This window comes from Oncorhynchus masou, chromosome 8 (assembly GCF_036934945.1).
Source record: "Oncorhynchus masou masou isolate Uvic2021 chromosome 8, UVic_Omas_1.1, whole genome shotgun sequence".
Classification (NCBI taxonomy): domain Eukaryota; kingdom Metazoa; phylum Chordata; class Actinopteri; order Salmoniformes; family Salmonidae; genus Oncorhynchus; species Oncorhynchus masou.
The window spans coordinates 17,273,781-17,291,773 of NC_088219.1; the positions used below are offsets into that span (position 1 = coordinate 17,273,781).

General features: G+C 46.6%; 1 protein-coding gene across 1 annotated transcript in view; it reads right to left on the reverse strand.

Annotated features, from left to right (window-relative positions):
- Positions 1 to 17,993, reverse strand: part of LOC135544252 (neuronal migration protein doublecortin-like) — a 106,559-nt gene that overhangs the window by 64,090 nt on the left and 24,476 nt on the right. Inside the window, exon 3 of the mRNA XM_064971718.1 lies at positions 12,080 to 12,420. Coding sequence (XP_064827790.1) covers positions 12,080 to 12,420 — 341 coding nt within the window. The remainder of the gene's footprint in view (positions 1 to 12,079; positions 12,421 to 17,993) is intronic.

The window sequence follows — 17,993 nt, forward strand, 5'->3', positions numbered from 1 at the left end:
GTTTCTGCCGCACTAGGCTTTCTCAGAGACATGGAGAGAGCGGGGGGTAAGATGAGCAGAGTATTGTCCCCCATGAGATGAGAAGGGGGGCAGTGGGCAGGACAAGCATGCAGGTGGAGAAGACATGGCTAGGTTTTCTTTAGAAATCCATACATGTACATTCCCAATGTCTGAGTTAATGGCTGAATGGCATTAGAAATGTGAGACATATAATATCCTTTGTGAGTGTCATAAGGAACATGCAACAGAACAATAGGTATTTGTATTTAAGCAGTCTCCACCACCATTACCCACACTTTGCACCAGCACAGTGACAGAATAAAGTCCTGAGCCTGAATCCAGAAGGAACCGGTACCTGACCTAAGGGCAACTCCCCACTCCTCTGCAGACTCCTCCCCATGATTGATAGTGTGGGCTCTGACGCCTGCCTAAAACAGGACCCTTGTATCATCACAGAACACTGCATTTCCCTCACCACTGCCTGAGTGCAGTTGATAAAGCACTGTGCTACTTTTTCCTATTGATTGTGTGAAAGGTAATAGTGTATGTTGCTTTCGTCCTTAATCACATCTGGTCTGTAATGTTGAGCAGAATGGATTACAACATTTTTATAACAAGCCTAAATCACACTAGGCTGATCATCAACATTTGTTTCAGTTATTTTAATTGAAAGGAAGGAATTTGATAGCAAATTTCTTTGCCAGGAATTATTCTGGAAATATATGAGCTGCAGAAATAAAGGAAAATAAGACATTATGTAATCCCTCTAGGTTTCTAAGAACAATATCAGTTATATGAAGAGGATGAAATACCATGTGAGTAGTCAATGGCAAATATCTCCCTCCCTCCCGCCAAATGTTTCTGCTACACATATCAATAAAACTATAGAGCCAATAAACATGCATTGCACTCATTTGAGTAGTTGGACACTGACTCCATGTTCCATTTCTATCCATACAGAAGACAGATCAAGGAACAACTGCAGGGGAAGGACTGGTGGCCAATAACACCGTATACTGTGGCTCCTCTGACGCAATGTGGCTTTGAGACATGTGTTTGAATGTCAGAGCCTAATCCGGACCGGGAATTAGAAAAGAGATTATTTTATATTAGTGTACATCAGCATTCTTTGGGGTGGAAAACCTCTGAAATACCTCAAAGTTCACAGTCAGCTCTCTGATAACTGAACAAGACTTTTGGTCCCGGAGAGATTGGGAAGGGATCGAGCGTGTCAGCAAAGCAGCATCTTGGATACACTTTACCAAAGACTCTTTGAAAGTCAAACATCAATGTTCCCCAATAATGTCACTTTTTACAATGCCATTTGTTCCAATATATCTTCGTTTTACAATACAGGTAGTGCCACAATATTAGGATATTTGGGGAAATTCTATGAAAGGATGTTGTTTCTTTTCAAAATGGCATATATGTTTACCTCAACGGGGATTAGAAACCTAATCTTTGATTCCAGAGCCATGGTTCAGAACCTCCGCTCCATTACTCTCCAAACAGCCAACTGAAATGACCTATTTACAAAAAAAACAAAATACCTTATCTAGCCCAGCAGTCATGTGTGTTTTCCTGAGGGAGGTAGGGAGTAGGACTGTGATATTTTGGTGCGACCGGCACTTTGAAGCCAGAGAAGAGGAAGCGAAGAGGCTGGTTTAAGGATAAGACAGGCCCATGGAAAGGAGGATTAGCAGGATTTAGAGTCAGTGTCGTGGGTGTGTAGCTCACAACACAAAATATGCTGTTTCTATCTTAGTCACTGTTCTGAAACTTTGAGAACCCTTCAAAGCGGAGACCATGACATTGTGAAAGCTTCGAGGTGGGAGGTAGAGAACACAACAACACAATGAGCTATAGGTCACTGAGGTCAATACACCTACTGTATTCTTTGGCTTAAATGGTTGTCTCATACACTATGGGATCTTCTGAAGCTTTTGTAAAATGGATGACACACCTATGACAAAACGTGAAGTAGGTCTCCATATGAGACAATGACAACAAACATTAAGACAACTTAGGTAAATCCAAGTGTTCAGCAGCTCTGCTGACAGGGCATTGTGACAACGTGTACTTTAAGGGAGGGGGCTCTGCAGCAAATAAGAAGACGATTTCTGAAATTCACATTAGCGCTGAGCTAAATTCAGTCAGGCTCAAACGATGGGAGAATCTGGTGAAAATAACGATGCTCCGACATGGACGCAGTGTTTTGACTTGGGGATAAAAGACGACCAGAATAAGGGATGCGAGAAACAAGCCTGGGTACATTCAGCAAACAGGGCTGCATGCAGCATATTCAGGCTTCACGTATTGTTTGGGAGATGGTGGGGATGGAGTCACTGGAGGTGGGCTCAGGCTCTGCGGTGGGCTCAGTGCCGTATTAACCAAGCTTTTCAGACGGCTCTCTGGGTGGTTTCTCCCCTGCTCTCAGTGTGCAGAGTTGGACTAACTACCCTAAGTAGAGCACGCTACTTAATAGGACTTAAAGTGAGTGCTTGTAACTCTCAACAGACATATGAGCCCTTCTTCAGTGTAACACACTAGATTATTAATTACTGCAACAGCTGACACAAATAGAGGTGCACACACACACACACACACACACACACACACACACTAATCAGTGTTCTGGGAACCTAGAGGTGGATATTGGACTGCTCTCTCTGTTACTGCACTCCTGTTTGTAATCTGATAAGGGCTGACTGAAGAGCCTCTTGCTGGTGAGGTCAAATTAACTCCTATTCTTTTCTCTATAGAGGTACAGAGTGGCAGTAGGGTATAATGTGTTAGGGAGGTTGGGAACGGGGTCAGTACTATGGACTACACATCCCATCCCTCTCTCCTTGTGCACTCTGGTAATTGAGTCAGTCCTGTGTATCAGGAAACAGCAGGCAGAGAGGACTGAGGCTGCCAGGGCTTATTTAGGTTGTAATGACACTGAAACATTCCCAGCAAAGTACTCAAAATAAACACACACAAGTCAAGGAAATCCCTGACGGAAAAAATATTTTTGTTCAAATAATGAAAGTTGTTTGCGGAGGACAAAACAAAGGGATACTGAGTCAAGAGTCTGGTTCTCTCATGTCTCCTACCTTGCAGAAACCCTCACTTCTCATGCTTTATTTCTAACCTTCTCTATCCAATTAAAACGTCTAGAGGAAATGTTCTGATTTATATGCAGCTTGTTTTCTTCCATATAAGGACAAATACTGTGGGTCGTAAGGAGTGGTCACAATCACAGACTCCGGGACAGGAGAGTAGTGTTGAGTGCAGACCACCCAGAGGAACCAGGGGTGAAGGAAGGAGACTACGATGTTTAACCACAACATCCTATGGTCTAGTATTTCATAACCACGGTAGTCAAACCATGCTAAAATCATTACGTTAACATCTGTCCACTGGTCAGTACTATTATAATTAAACACGGTCTTAACAGTCAATCACCATGAACCTTTCTTCCTTAAGCACCAGCTAAGCCCAGCCACGAGCTGTTTACACCCTTACCGTCGATCAGAAAGTACCGGAGCATGAGGTCCAATATCAACAGGCTCAGGAACAGTTTCTATCTACAAGCCATCAGACTGCTGAACACTTGACCTGGACTGACCACCTGGACTGATTCTCACACATGCACGCACTCAAGCACGCACTCACACACCCACACATTCATGCTACACACACACACACACACACATCACAACTGCTGCTACCAGACTTATGTTTTCTAAATACTGCACAATTTAAAACACTTGCCCCCCTATTCCCTCTTCTCAAACACACGTAAATATTGAACAATAAATTGTGCCTTCCTGTATTATACTGATGCTAAAATGCTTATTTTATTTACTTTGTTCATATTCTTATCTTTTCTTATTTATTATTGTTGATGCATTGTCGAGACGAAACCTGCAAGTAAACATTTCATTGGATGGTGTATACCACACCTGTATCCCGTAGATATGACTAATAGAACATAAAACTGTTAAATGAAGAGGTCCCTGCCTGTAAAAGACCGTGATTGGCCCATTATAGAGCTCTGATTGGCCCATGCTTGGTTCTTTAAACGGTGTTGAGGGCAGCAGTAGTGAAACAGAATTTAGTCAGCCGCGCAGCCAGCCGAGCAGCCAGCCGGGGCAGCCAGCCGAGCAGCCAGCCGAGCAGCCAGCAGAGAGCAGCTAGCCTGGGCAGCCAGCCGGGGCGGGCAGCCAGCCGTGGCAGCCAGCCGGGGCAGCCAGCCGAGCAGCCAGCCGGGGCAGCCAGCCGGGGCAGCCAGCTCCGTAGAGTTATGGGGCCCAGCTGGTGCCTGATGTTCCGGAGGCCCCCAGGGTCACACATTACAGCTGTGATGTCACTAATGGGCCTCAAATGCTGCTGAGGTTCCGCCATGCACACACTGCTGCCTCCATGCTATCTCCATTGAGATGGCCAGGCTGGCCATGTGGCTCTGACTGATGTGGCTCTGGTGCTATTAGATTTATTCTGCTCATCCCCACAGGTTGTGGTCACTTGTTGATGTGGGCTAGATATGGGGGTTGGGGTGAGTGCAGCACCGGATGCCTGCAGCTATGTCTGTTCAGTCAGAATGCTTTATGATGTGGCCATGCCCCTTGCTCAGCTCATTCATCTCTCTCTCAAATCCTGTACAAGAGAGGCAGGGTAGGAAGTAGGAAGGATTGTGAATACGAATGTGAGAGGTTAGGAGTTCTGTGGCTAGCTCCGTTACAGAATGTAAAGAGCAGACTCAGCGTATTTTGCTGCATAGCCATTGTCAAAGACACAGAGTCAATCACTGTGGAGTAAATTGCCATGGCAACCGCCTCCACTGCATGCCTTGCAAACCCTCCCCTGATCAGAGGAGCAGACAGAAAGAACCCTGCAATCTCCAGAGGAAAGTCAGATCTTCAGGCATTCAACCTGGGAACATTTAAACATGAAGCATACGTACCTAAACCATATTCACCGATTCACTGGCCAAACTGGGGTGGGGGGGGGGGGGGGGGTGCTAAGACAATTGCAGCATGACCTTGTGCAGGAAAATGGACGTATGAGATTGAATTGAGTGCTAATTAGCATCTATAGTGCCTCTTTGTAGGAAATGACTTTACAAGCCATATGGCCAAGCTCAGCTCAGGACCTTGATGCAATAATGAACATTCTAAAACGAGAGGCCACAACACAGTGTCTTCCTTCAATGACTAGATGATTTAATGACAGATTGGAGAGCTACTCCCAATACAGCAAATATTAGAAAACGATTGTGGTGTCAGTCACAAAGAATCTGATCGACAATTTGCCTGAACTTGCTGTTATAAGCCAAGGACAAGCTAAAAAAGAACACCTGTTCTGGGAGAGCCCTCAAGTTAAAAGGACAGTGGCATTTAGTGAGTCACTCTACCATGAACACAGCTATTAGGAAAAAATAGGGACAAAATGGCTGCCAGGAAAATAAGTCTCTCCTCCCTGATGTACCCTGGAAAGACAGGAGAGGGCGAATGAAGGAATTCACTCCAGCGTTTTAGATACAAGGAATAATTATCCCCTGCAGTGAATATAAAACAGATCCCAATTTTCTGTTTTTTAAACTGGAGAATGCATCCTGTACCCCATCACCCTGCCCCTGTTCTCCTTGGGTCTGAATGCGCAGGCTGTTGAGGAGAAAATTGTGGCGTTTTACTCACTGACAGCGAAGGAGGGTGGCGGCGGCTGGTGGGGGGCGATATCTTCACATAGCAATTAACAGTGGTGAAGTCCGCATTCAAGGACAAATTGCAGGATAAGGTGCAATAAGCTGGCCCCACGAATCTGCCTCTCTCGCTCCCTTGAACACACACTGTCAAATTCTTATGCAAAGCACACACACACACCCAGACAGTGTACAAAGAACATACCTTACATACATGCAGTACTTGACTGGGGCAGGAGTACCGGCATCTTAAATGTTCTAGCTACTGCTTGAGCTCCTGTTCCTCTTATGGAATATTAGCTCAACAGTATCTTGGAGCTAAATAGAAATAGTACCTGCACCCAAAATGAGTACAGACACCTATTTCAGTCCAAGTCAAGCACTGCATACATGGCAGCTGATATTGAAACACACACACACACACACACACACACTGGATGTGGTGACTGATAGACCAGTCACACCAGCTGGGTTCTCTTTGTGCTTCGGATGTGGTCTCCTAGCAACCAGTCACACCAGCTGTCGGTGAGGAATGGGAAGAGGAGGAACGGTGCAGGATCAGGGAGGGGCTGGCACTGCATCAAGACTCCCCCTACCATATCACCAGCAGCACATCGCCCCTGCCTCGCCTACAGTCTGCAGCTAGCCTAGCCACCCCGCCTCGCCAGCTTCAGCACACAAAGAGAGCCCTAATACTACTCACATCGCAGTTTCATCACTCCAGAAGCTACGTGTCTGTGCATTACAATGAACCTCAGGACTGGAGACACATTCTGAGAAACAGACACAGTGTATTGTAATACATTTTGATTAGGCTGGTGAACACATGGTTAGAGTGGGTTTGTTACTGCTACACACTATGGCATCTGAGAGCCATGTGGGTTTAAGAGTGTACTGCGTAATACACGGACCAAAGGCAAACGTGTGGGTTTCACACAGAAAATAACAGATGATATGTACAATCATATCACATCAAACTGTACATATGGCACATGCAGTCATACAACCAGCAATAAAATCAGTGTGTGAAGTGCATCTTATTAAACATTCATAGCATGCAACAGCCAACAGTTCCTAGAGTTAGAGAGAGACAACAGATCTGAGATTCAATCCAAAAGAAGGTCTAGTGCCTTTAAGCAGACAATGAACTTTTGACAGCGTCTCTCGTTTAGGAAAAACATCCCCATTTTGTATAAACGCTAAAGAGGTTTGGCATGTTATTAGTGTAATTCTCATGCAGGTATGGCTGTGATGGTACAGTATAACCATGTGACTGACGGTTAGGGATGAAGACAGCCATGAAAATAAAACAACCGTCAAAACCGTTTAAACAGGCTTACATTCATTATTATTATTATTATTTTCATGTAGATAAAGCAATTATTTAGCTAACTTAGTCCGTCTATCTTTTAAACGGTCTACATCTCCTCTTTCCAACAGCTAATCCCACGTTGGAGTAGAATCTATAGGCTATGCCACTTTAGTTAAAAAAAAGAGGACTTTCTTTTATACAATGCACATTCTCATTGCTTGCTAGTAAATACATAAATTGGTCTTCTCTTATAAAAAAGGTTGGATGTGTCTGACCATTCATGAATTATTCAACAGCAGTTGACAAGGTTGTTCTGGCTCTGAGTCTATCGCCTACAGTATGTCCATTCTGATAGTGTCCTAAAGTAGCCTGTCAAACGCTCCCGTCATGTAATATTTTCAGTAAAGGCCCTTTCTAAAAAAAAGTCTGTTATTTTTGTCAGAATAATTATGAAGAAAATAATAAATACGAGCACATTTGTTTATGACACCATTCACGCCAACTGCGAAAATATCGTCCTGCCACAATCCCTCAATTATTTATTCGGAACAAGTTTGTTGTGTGAATTGAATTAATACATTTCTCTCTGCCTGTTTTTTATGTTCGAAATGCATCAGTGCAGCAAGCAGCGAGGTATGAATTTAGCCAATGTGATCACACCACACCGGAGCTAGGCTACATGTCTCTATCACCATTCAAACTTTCCCATCAGTTCATTGTAGACTATTTCATAGCTATTCAGCAAGCAAGAGGTTCGATCGATGCTTCTCTAGGCCTATTAGTTATTTTTTTAAATGCTATATTCAAATTATATTGCTATTCATTGTGTACCCGGATGGTATTCCGACCCCTTGATTTTTTCCACATTTTGTTACGTTACAGCCTTATTCTAAAATTGACTAAATTGTTATTTTCCCCTCATCAATCTACACACAAGGGGCTGACAAAGCAAAAACAGGTTAAGACATTTTAGCAAATTTATTAAAAATACAAAACTAAAATATTACATTTACGTAAGTATTCAGACCCTTTACTCAATACTTTGTTGAAGCACTTTTTGGCAGCGATTACAGCCTCGAGTTTTCTTGGGTATGACGCTACAAGCTTAGCACACCTGTATTTGGGGAGTTTATCCCATTCTTCTCTGCAGATCCTCTCAAGCTCTGTCAGGTTGGATGGGGAGCGTTGCTGCACAGCTCTTTTCAGGTCTCTCCAGAAATGTTAGATCGGGATGGTGCCAGGTTCCCTCCAGATGTGACGCTTGGCATTCAGGCCTAAGATTTCAATCTTGGTTTAATCAGATCAGAGAATCTTGTTTCTTAAGGTCTGAGAGTCCTTTAGGTGCCTTTTACTGAGGTGGCTGTCATGTGCCTTTTACTGAGGAGTGGCTTCTGTCTGGTCACTCTACCATAAAGGCCTGATTGGTGGACTGCTGCAGAGATGGTTGTGCTTCTGGAACATTCTCTCATCTCCACAGAGGAACTCTGGAGCTCTGTCAGAGTTACCATCGGGTTCTTGTTCACCTCCCTGACCAAGGCCCTCCTTCCTTGATTACTCAGTTTGGCCGGGCGGCCAGCTCTAGGAAGAGTCTTGGTGGTTCCAAACATCTTCCATTTAAGAATGATGGAGGCCATTGTGAACTTGGGGACCTTCAATGCTGCAGACATTTTTTGATACCCAGATCTGTGCCTCGACACAATCCTGTCTTGGCGCACTACAGACAATTCCTTTGACCTCATGGCTTGGTTTTCGCTCTGACATGCACTGTCATCTGTGGTATCTTATATAGACAGGTGTTTGCTGTTCCAAATCATGTCCAACCAATTGAATTTACCACAGGTGGACTGCAATCAAGTTGTCAAAACTTATCAAGGATGATCAATGGAAACAGGATCCACCCGAGCTCAATTTAGAGTCTCATAGCAAAGGGTCTGAATACTTACGGTATTTCTGTTTTCTTATTGTTAATAAATGTGCAGTGCCCGGTCTGAGGTTTCTTTTGCTCGCTCTTCCTCCTTGCGGATCCGAACCGGGATGTGTCTGTTTGGGTCTGTTTTTCCACTGGCCTTTTCGGAACAGGTCCGACTGTCCTCGGGTACAGTCAGAATTTTTGGGACCCGTGAAGAACTCTACTTCGAACAACATATTGCCACAGAGAACGAGGTGACGTTCTGTGAATTGTTCGGAACAGTGGAGGGCAAAACGCATCGGACTTGGTGTGAATAATACTTAGAGGTAATAATAACTTGAATAATAACTTGAATAATAATGAAATGCTTCTGATAATAACAGTGTAATGGTAATAAAAGTTGCAGAGAAAAGCAACGTGTTTATTTTGAGTCTGATCTTCGCCAATCCCCCCTCCCAACGGTTATGACGCTGACCATATACATTGTCCTGGCCAATAACCGTAACCTGAAATTCCAAGACCGTCACAGCCCTACATCCAGGTTTTGTGAGTTTCAGTTTCCTGGTGTGAGATCGCTCCAGACTGGGTCAGTGAAATATGCTGATCAGACTTCATGTGAGACTGAATGTGAATAGAAATCCTGGACATTATTGTGTACACACACAAACATGCATGTGCGCACGCACAGACATAAGTCCAGCATGATTCCATCCATATTGATCCACAGCTACCTTATATCTAAAACAAAATAGACAACACTGCCTAGGCTCAAAGTGACAGAAATCGTAAGGGGCCTACTAGGAGACAGTGACTTGGGGCAGCCATGCAGTGAGCCCCTAGGGTGGGATATTAAAGTCGAATCAGCCTGCTATCTCCACACTGCAGCTCTGTCCTCCTATAAAGTCTGCTGGACTTACATCTTGCCGTTATTAACAGGAGTAATAATGAAGACATAACAGACAGAGGCACAATCCCATTCTCCTCAATCAGCAGAACAAAAAGCAGAGGAGATCTGACTTCTCCACAAGAGGAGGTGTGGGGGGGGGGGGGGGGGATTTCCTTAGTTAGTCTGCCGACAGTGGCCTCAGATGCCTGTTTGATGACTGATACAATCAGAGTGGTCCAGACACAAGAGATTAGCAGTCAGTTTAACCATATCTGTAAACACCCAGCCTGACTAGGACTGGGTCTATAGTACTGGAGCCTAATTGAGCCTGGCCTCTTGCAGCACTGAGTGGTGTTGGACAGCCAGGAGAAGAGGGCATTCTAACAAACAGGGTCAGATGCATTATGACGGGGCAGAATTGTCTTTTGCTCCCAGCAAGGACATGAAATCAACAATGCCATCGTTTAAAAAAACAAAGAGTGACATCTGCAATTTATCACTGCCGACACCCTTTAGAACGTGGATGTAATGTCCTCTCTCTATGTCAGGTCATCAGGGTTGTTTGTGCCTCCTGATGTGTCCTCTGTGTCTCTCTGGGGCTGACCAGGCCAGGACTGTGGCTGCCTGCTGAGGTAGGGGCACTTTAACCTCTCAGAGGAGCCCTCACGCACTGTCATTACCTCCATTTCTACTACTCTATTGTACCGAAAACCTTTAAACTGCTTTAAGAGCCTACTGACAGCTGGCCCTTTGTCTTTACAGCTGCTAATTGCTGCACTTTGAGTGGCCTCCTGGCAGTGTAAATAGATTCATATGGATATTAGTCATTTAAAATGTTCATATGCCTTATGGTGCATTACAACCCCTCATAACAAGGCAATGTTCTTTTCATGGTTGGGCTGTAGAGGTCTATTCTATCTCATCTGAGTCATGAAGATCCTGATGAAACAGACAATTCACATATTGATTATCAGTAACTAGCCTATATGGGTGTTTCCATTCCACTGCAGGTCTGTTAGAGAGCTGGGAGCCAAGGCAGCAAAAGAGTCCATCTCCTGCCTCCCTTTCTGACTGAGTGATGGATGGATCGCTGTGGGACTTTCTGATGTCAGTCCAGCTCTCTGAAGAAGCGTCAGTCTTTGATCTGAGCCATCTGCACCATTTCTGATGAAGCTTCCCACCTCAGCCAACTGGTAGGCTGCTTAGTTAAGTCAGGGGTGTGTGGGTATGTCTCAACAGACAAATGAGTTGCACCTCGTCAGTGAGTCGCCCCTGACCCATGGACTCAACGTCCTGGTGCTGCTGTGGACCGGTTGGTTTCTCTATACAGCACCTAACAACCCAAAATTGGATGATCGCCCTGCAGGAACACATAAAGCTTGGCCCAGGCATACACCAGGTAACACCTTATTGTGGTAATAGGAAACGTCTTTGGAATGAAATAACATGATTCTTTATTCTCTTCTTTATTTATCTGTTATTTTACCAGGTAAGTTGACTGAGAACACGTTCTCATTTGCAGCAACGACCTGGGGAATAGTTACAGGGGAGGAGAGGGGGATGAATGAGCCAATTGTAAACTAGGGATTATTAGGTGACCGTGATGGTTCGAGGGCCAGATTGGGAATTTAGCCAGGTTAACACCCCTACTCTTACGATAAGTGCCATGGGATCTTTAATGACCTCAGAGAGTAAGGACACCCATTTAACATCCCATCCAAAAGACAGCAACCTACACATGGCAGTGTCCCAAATCCCTGCCCTGGGGCATTGGGATATTTTAGACCAGAGGAAAGAGTGCCTCCTACTGGCCCTCCAACACCACTTCCAGCAGAATCTGGTCTCCAATCCAGGGACAGACCAGGACCAACCCTGCTTAGCTTCAGAAGCAAACCAGCAGTGGTATGCAGGGTGGTATGCTGCTGGCAAATTTTGAATGATTAGAAATGACATCCGTATTTAAACATACCCTTTACTTATTCCAGCTTGTATCCTCTTATTCCAGGTTGCATGTTCCCTAGAGCCTGAATAGAAACGACCTTATAGGGACAGCAAAACAAACTATACGGCATTGTCGGGCTGCCTCTCACTATCAACAGAGACAGAACTAAACACAAGAGACTTCTTAGGTATATTTTTGATTCATGTTTGTTTCAGATGTTTGTATAATGACTCAGGGTTAGTAGTGCTGAATGTGACCTTAGTCTGACATCGATCTGAGTCCAACTAACATTCTGGAGGTGGGTGTTGAGGTGTGCCAGTGTGAGTGAATGTGTGACCTACCTGCTTTCCGTCCAGTGTGTAGATCCTCTTGACCACGCCGCTCTCCAGCTTGATGGCCTCTGTGATGTCGGTGAGCACCTGTTCGAAGGAGTGCGCTGTCTTCTTGTTGAGCAGCACGCGGACGGCCTTCCTCGGCTTCACGCCACTCCGCATCACCGTCACCAGCTTGGGGCGAACAAACTCCTTACCCTCCCGGGCCTCGTTGGCCTGCTTGCTGGCCAGGCTCTGCAGGTTCTTCTGGCTGGCCGAGGCCTTCACGTTCACAGACCAGTTGGGGTTGACGTTCTTTGTGTAGTCGACCTTCTTGTAGACGTTCTCAGACGCACAGACGTAGCTCTCTCCTGAGGGGGTGAGAGGAGAGACAAAGAGAGAACGCCGTAAGGAATATGAAATAATCTACTTTGTTTGACATAAACTGAGGAAATATTTGCTTCAAAAAGGAACCCAACATCGGTACTATCGTAAGTAGAGGTGTGGAGTTAAAGCTTGGAGGATAACCAGCTCAGATGTCACAGACCTTCGTGAGGGACACAATACCAACACATCTTCATGTAAACTATGCATCCCCACTACATCTGATCTAAATGATTGGATTCAAGATAAACTGAGGACAGAAAAACAGCCTCCTACTCAAACGGGACAATCTAGCTCTACCGTATCTCATAGTGTGTTGGCAAACTAGCAGTTATTCTCCCAGAAGTTTAAAAAACGAGCCAGTAATTGCTATAGCATCTCCATGAACCTAATCCAAAGCATGGTGACCTGTGCACTGAACTCTCCCCCAATCATCAAACAGCAGGAGACTGCTCTGACAGAGATATGCCATCCCCCATTCTCTCAAACACATACAGAACATACAATATTGTAATGTCATACCAGTCCATGAGTCCTCCTCCACCATGCTTTATTACAGCAATACATGGTGACAATGACATGGTCCTCTTAGTGGGTGTATCAAGTTCTTAACATCAGCTGATAGATGCTAGGTGTGGTAATGCTCTCCAATTTGTCCTAGTTTAAAAAATACTGATCATGAAGAGCTGTGGTTCTACTGTGACCTGCAGGAGGAGGGTGGTCCTACTGTGACCTGTAGGAGGAGGGTGGTCCTACTGTGACCTGTAGGAGGAGGGTGGTTCTACTGTGACCTGCAGGAGGAGGGTGGTTCTACTGTGACCTGCAGGAGGAGGGTGGTTCTACTGTGACCTACAGGAGGAGGGTGGTCCTACTGTGACCTGTAGGAGGAGGGTGGTCCTACTGTGACCTGTAGGAGGAGGAGGGTGGTCCTACTGTGACCTGTAGGAGGAGGGTGGTCCTACTGTGACCTGTAGGAGGAGGGTGGTCCTACTGTGACCTGTAGGAGGAGGGTGGTTCTACTGTGACCTACAGGAGGAGGGTGGTCCTACTGTGACCTGTAGGAGGAGGGTGGTCCTACTGTGACCTGTAGGAGGAGGGTGGTCCTACTGTGACCTGTAGGAGGAGGGTGGTTCTACTGTGACCTGCAGGAGGAGGGTGGTTCTACTGTGACCTGCAGGAGGAGGGTGGTGGTTCTACTGTGACCTACAGGAGGGGGGTGGTCCTACTGTGACCTGTAGGAGGAGGGTGGTTCTACTGTGACCTGTAGGAGGAGGGTGGTTCTACTGTGACCTGTAGGAGGAGGGTGGTTCTACTGTGACCTGCAGGAGGAGGGTGGTGGTTCTACTGTGACCTGTAGGAGGAGGGTGGTTCTACTGTGACCTGTAGGAGGAGGGTGGTTCTACTGTGACCTGCAGGAGGAGGGTGGTTCTACTGTGACCTGCAGGAGGAGGGTGGTTCTACTGTGACCTGTAGGAGGAAGGTGGTGGTTCTACTGTGACCTGTAGGAGGGGGGTGGTGGTTCTACTGTGACCTACAAGATGAGGAGGGTGGTTCTACTGTGACCTACAGGAGGAGGGTGGTTCTACTGTGACCTGCAGGAGGAGGGTGGTTCTACTGTGACCTGTAGGAGGAGGGTGGTTCTACTGTGACCTGCAGGAGGAGGGTGGTTCTACTGTGACCTGTAGGAGGAGGGTGGTGGTTCTACTGTGACCTGTAGGAGGAGGGTGGTGGTTCTACTGTGACCTGTAGGAGGAGGGTGGTGGTTCTACTGTGACCTGTAGGAGGAGGGTGGTGGTTCTACTGTGACCTACAAGAGGAGGAGGGTGGTTCTACTGTGACCTGTACGAGGAGGGTGGTGGTTCTACTGTGACCTGCAGGAGGAGGGGGGTTCTACTGTGACCTGCAGGAGGAGGGTGGTTCTACTGTGACCTACAAGAGGAGGGTGGTTCTACTGTGACCTACAAGAGGAAGAGGGTGGTTCTACTGTGACCTACAAGAGGAGGGTGGTTCTACTGTGACCTACAGGAGGAGGGTGGTTCTACTGTGACCTACAGGAGGAGGGTGGTTCTACTGTGACCTACAGGAGGAGGGTGGTCCTACTGTGACCTACAGGAGGAGGGTGGTCCTACTGTGACCTGTAGGAGGAGGGTGGTTCTACTGTGACCTGTAGGAGGAGGGTGGTTCTACTGTGACCTGCAGGAGGAGGGTGGTTCTACTGTGACCTGCAGGAGGAGGGTGGTTCTACTGTGACCTGTAGGAGGAAGGTGGTGGTTCTACTGTGACCTGTAGGAGGGGGGTGGTGGTTCTACTGTGACCTACAAGATGAGGAGGGTGGTTCTACTGTGACCTACAGGAGGAGGGTGGTTCTACTGTGACCTGCAGGAGGAGGGTGGTTCTACTGTGACCTGTAGGAGGAGGGTGGTTCTACTGTGACCTGTAGGAGGAGGGTGGTTCTACTGTGACCTGCAGGAGGAGGGTGGTTCTACTGTGACCTGTAGGAGGAGGGTGGTGGTTCTACTGTGACCTGTAGGAGGAGGGTGGTGGTTCTACTGTGACCTGTAGGAGGAGGGTGGTGGTTCTACTGTGACCTGTAGGAGGAGGGTGGTGGTTCTACTGTGACCTACAAGAGGAGGAGGGTGGTTCTACTGTGACCTGTACGAGGAGGGTGGTGGTTCTACTGTGACCTGCAGGAGGAGGGGGGTTCTACTGTGACCTGCAGGAGGAGGGTGGTTCTACTGTGACCTACAAGAGGAGGAGGGTGGTTCTACTGTGACCTACAAGAGGAAGAGGGTGGTTCTACTGTGACCTACAAGAGGAGGGTGGTTCTACTGTGACCTACAGGAGGAGGGTGGTTCTACTGTGACCTACAGGAGGAGGGTGGTTCTACTGTGACCTACAGGAGGAGGGTGGTTCTACTGTGACCTACAGGAGGAGGGTGGTCCTACTGTGACCTACAGGAGGAGGGTGGTCCTACTGTGACCTACAGGAGGGGGGTGGTCCTACTGTGACCTACAGGAGGGGGGTGGTCCTACTGTGACCTACAGGAGGAGGGTGGTCCTACTGTGACCTGTAGGAGGAGGGTGGTCCTACTGTGACCTATAGGAGGAGGGTGGTTCTACTGTGATCTGTAGGAGGAGGGTGGTTCTACTGTGACCTTGTATGTAGTGTACTGTAGGAAGAGCAGTAACGGGACAGGTCTTTGTGGATCAGAGGTTTCATCACACCAGGGCCAGCTATAGGTGTTCTCTATAGACCAGTGACAGGATCTATACTGGCCTCCAGTTAAGAGAGTCAGGGATAAACATTTGATATACAGAGAGACTAGCTACATGAAAGGGGCTAGAAATTAGGTATAACTATTCAACCCACATGACCCTAAAGTGGAGAGGAGTAGCGAGCGTAATGTTTTGAGGCTGAAGAGAGAGAAGAGGAGAAGAGACAGGACAGTCAGTGGATAGACTGATGATCGCTGTCACAGAGAGGAAGCAAATCAGAGAAAGATAGATGGAATCTGCAGGAGCGAGAGCTGGGAGACAAAACTCATCAGGCTGGTGATGAGAGCTAGCTAGGTGCCAGAGGAGCAATGACACACCAGAGGACAGGACGACCAGAGGAGCAATGACACACCAGAGGACAGGACGACCAGAGGAGCAATGACACACCAGAGGACAGGACGACCAGAGGAGCAATGACACACCAGAGGACAGGAAGACCAGAAGAGCAATGACACACCAGAGGACAGGACGACCAGAGGAGCAATGACACACCAGAGGACAGGAAGACCAGAAGAGCAATGACACACCAGAGGACAGGAAGACCAGAACAGCAATGACACACAGGAGTACAGGAAGACCAGAACAACAATGACACCCCAGAGGACAGGAAGACCAGAACAGAAATGACACCCCAGAGGACAGGAAGACCAGAACAGAAATGACACCCCAGAGGACAGGAAGACCAGAACAGAAATGACACCCCAGAGGACAGAACGACCAGAGGAGCAATGAAACTGACAAACCTTTACTTTTCTTTACTTTGAAAAGCAGTGGGCTTCTGCTTCCACATAGTCAGCCCTGAACTCCCCCAGATCTGCCTGTCAGTGGGTGTATGTGACAGGTCACATGGTTGACGGACAGAGCTCACTCTACATTGACATTTTACTAGATGCTCTTATCCCGAGCAACTTACAGGAGCCAATAGGGCGTCGCACAAGGACACCGACAGATCTGTCACGTAGTCGGCTAGGGGATTCAAACCAACAACCTTTTGGTTGCTGGTCCAATGCTCATAACCGCTAGGCTACTTGGCACCTCCTTCCTACTCATTATATTCTCTGCATTTGTTCCAGACGGTGTCATTGAGACGTGATCAAAGCTACATAGCCTACGGTAGCATGTTCATCCCTGGAGAACGCACACAATTATTTCCATGCCTTTGCCTAAGCAAATGAATAAGTTAAGTCTAAAATGAGCTCTTTGTGCATCAAAACACTGTTATAATATAATATTCCATGTCTAGCTGAAATACTAATGTGAATTTCTACCAAAGTCTTCCTAACTGTGGTGCTCAAAATCATGATATGTTGTGTCATGAGAGCCAACACAGTATCATAGGTATATTTCTGCAGATGTTTTTCCAATGGAAAGTGAATAAATTACGCTAGCACATAACGCTACATCAAACTGTGGCTGTCCTGTGTAAAAGTGCAGAGACAGCAGAAACAGCTTTTCAAACAGTGTTATGACAGCATCTACCTAGAGTGCACTGCTTACTCACAGCACCTGGAAAGAATAGACTTATCTCTCTCTTTCATCAGACCTAGCAGATTCTGTAGTAGGACGGTGGAGAACTGCCTGCTACCTCTCACCATTATAATTGAGCGAGTCTATACAGTAGGGCATTCTGCCCAGCAACAGTGTAAAGGGCAACACTCAACACTTCCATCCAGGTAAAAGCAGGTCCTGATTCCTCCTGAGGCCAGATCGTAAGAGTCAGCCAGTCCCACTAAGCCTTATGCCTGGGTGGACTGTCAGCTTGGGCTGAGATCCAGTACTCTGACCCGTACAGTACCGTAAGGTCCAGAGGCCTGTAAGGTGGTGCAGCAGTTAACTCGGGCTAATACTGTATCATGTCAGCCTTCCTCTAAATGGTCTTCCGTAAAGGGTATTTTGGCTGTTCGTGCACACGAAAGTCTACGCCCCTTCGTCTGTGATTGGTCAATGGTAGGGATTCTTCAATTAAGTGTTCGTTGTCATTCAACAATAGACGACTCATTTTCATGAGAAATACTGCACCAAACATCTTAGATAGATTGTGCGACTAAGATTTCCTCAGCAAAAAATGTCAAAACAAATGACAGATTTCTTGAGTTATCTTAGATTAATTCTGACCATTTTGAGGAAGTGTATACTGGCTAAAGAGTCTCAAGATGGACAAACAGTACTATTGCCACTTTTCTCTCATTTTTTCAAGCAAAGGTATTTTAAGGGAGTATGCAGGCATACTCGTTCGGTTCTCCTTACCGGTTCGGCTGGCGCCCGAAGCATCCGGAAGCCTCCTT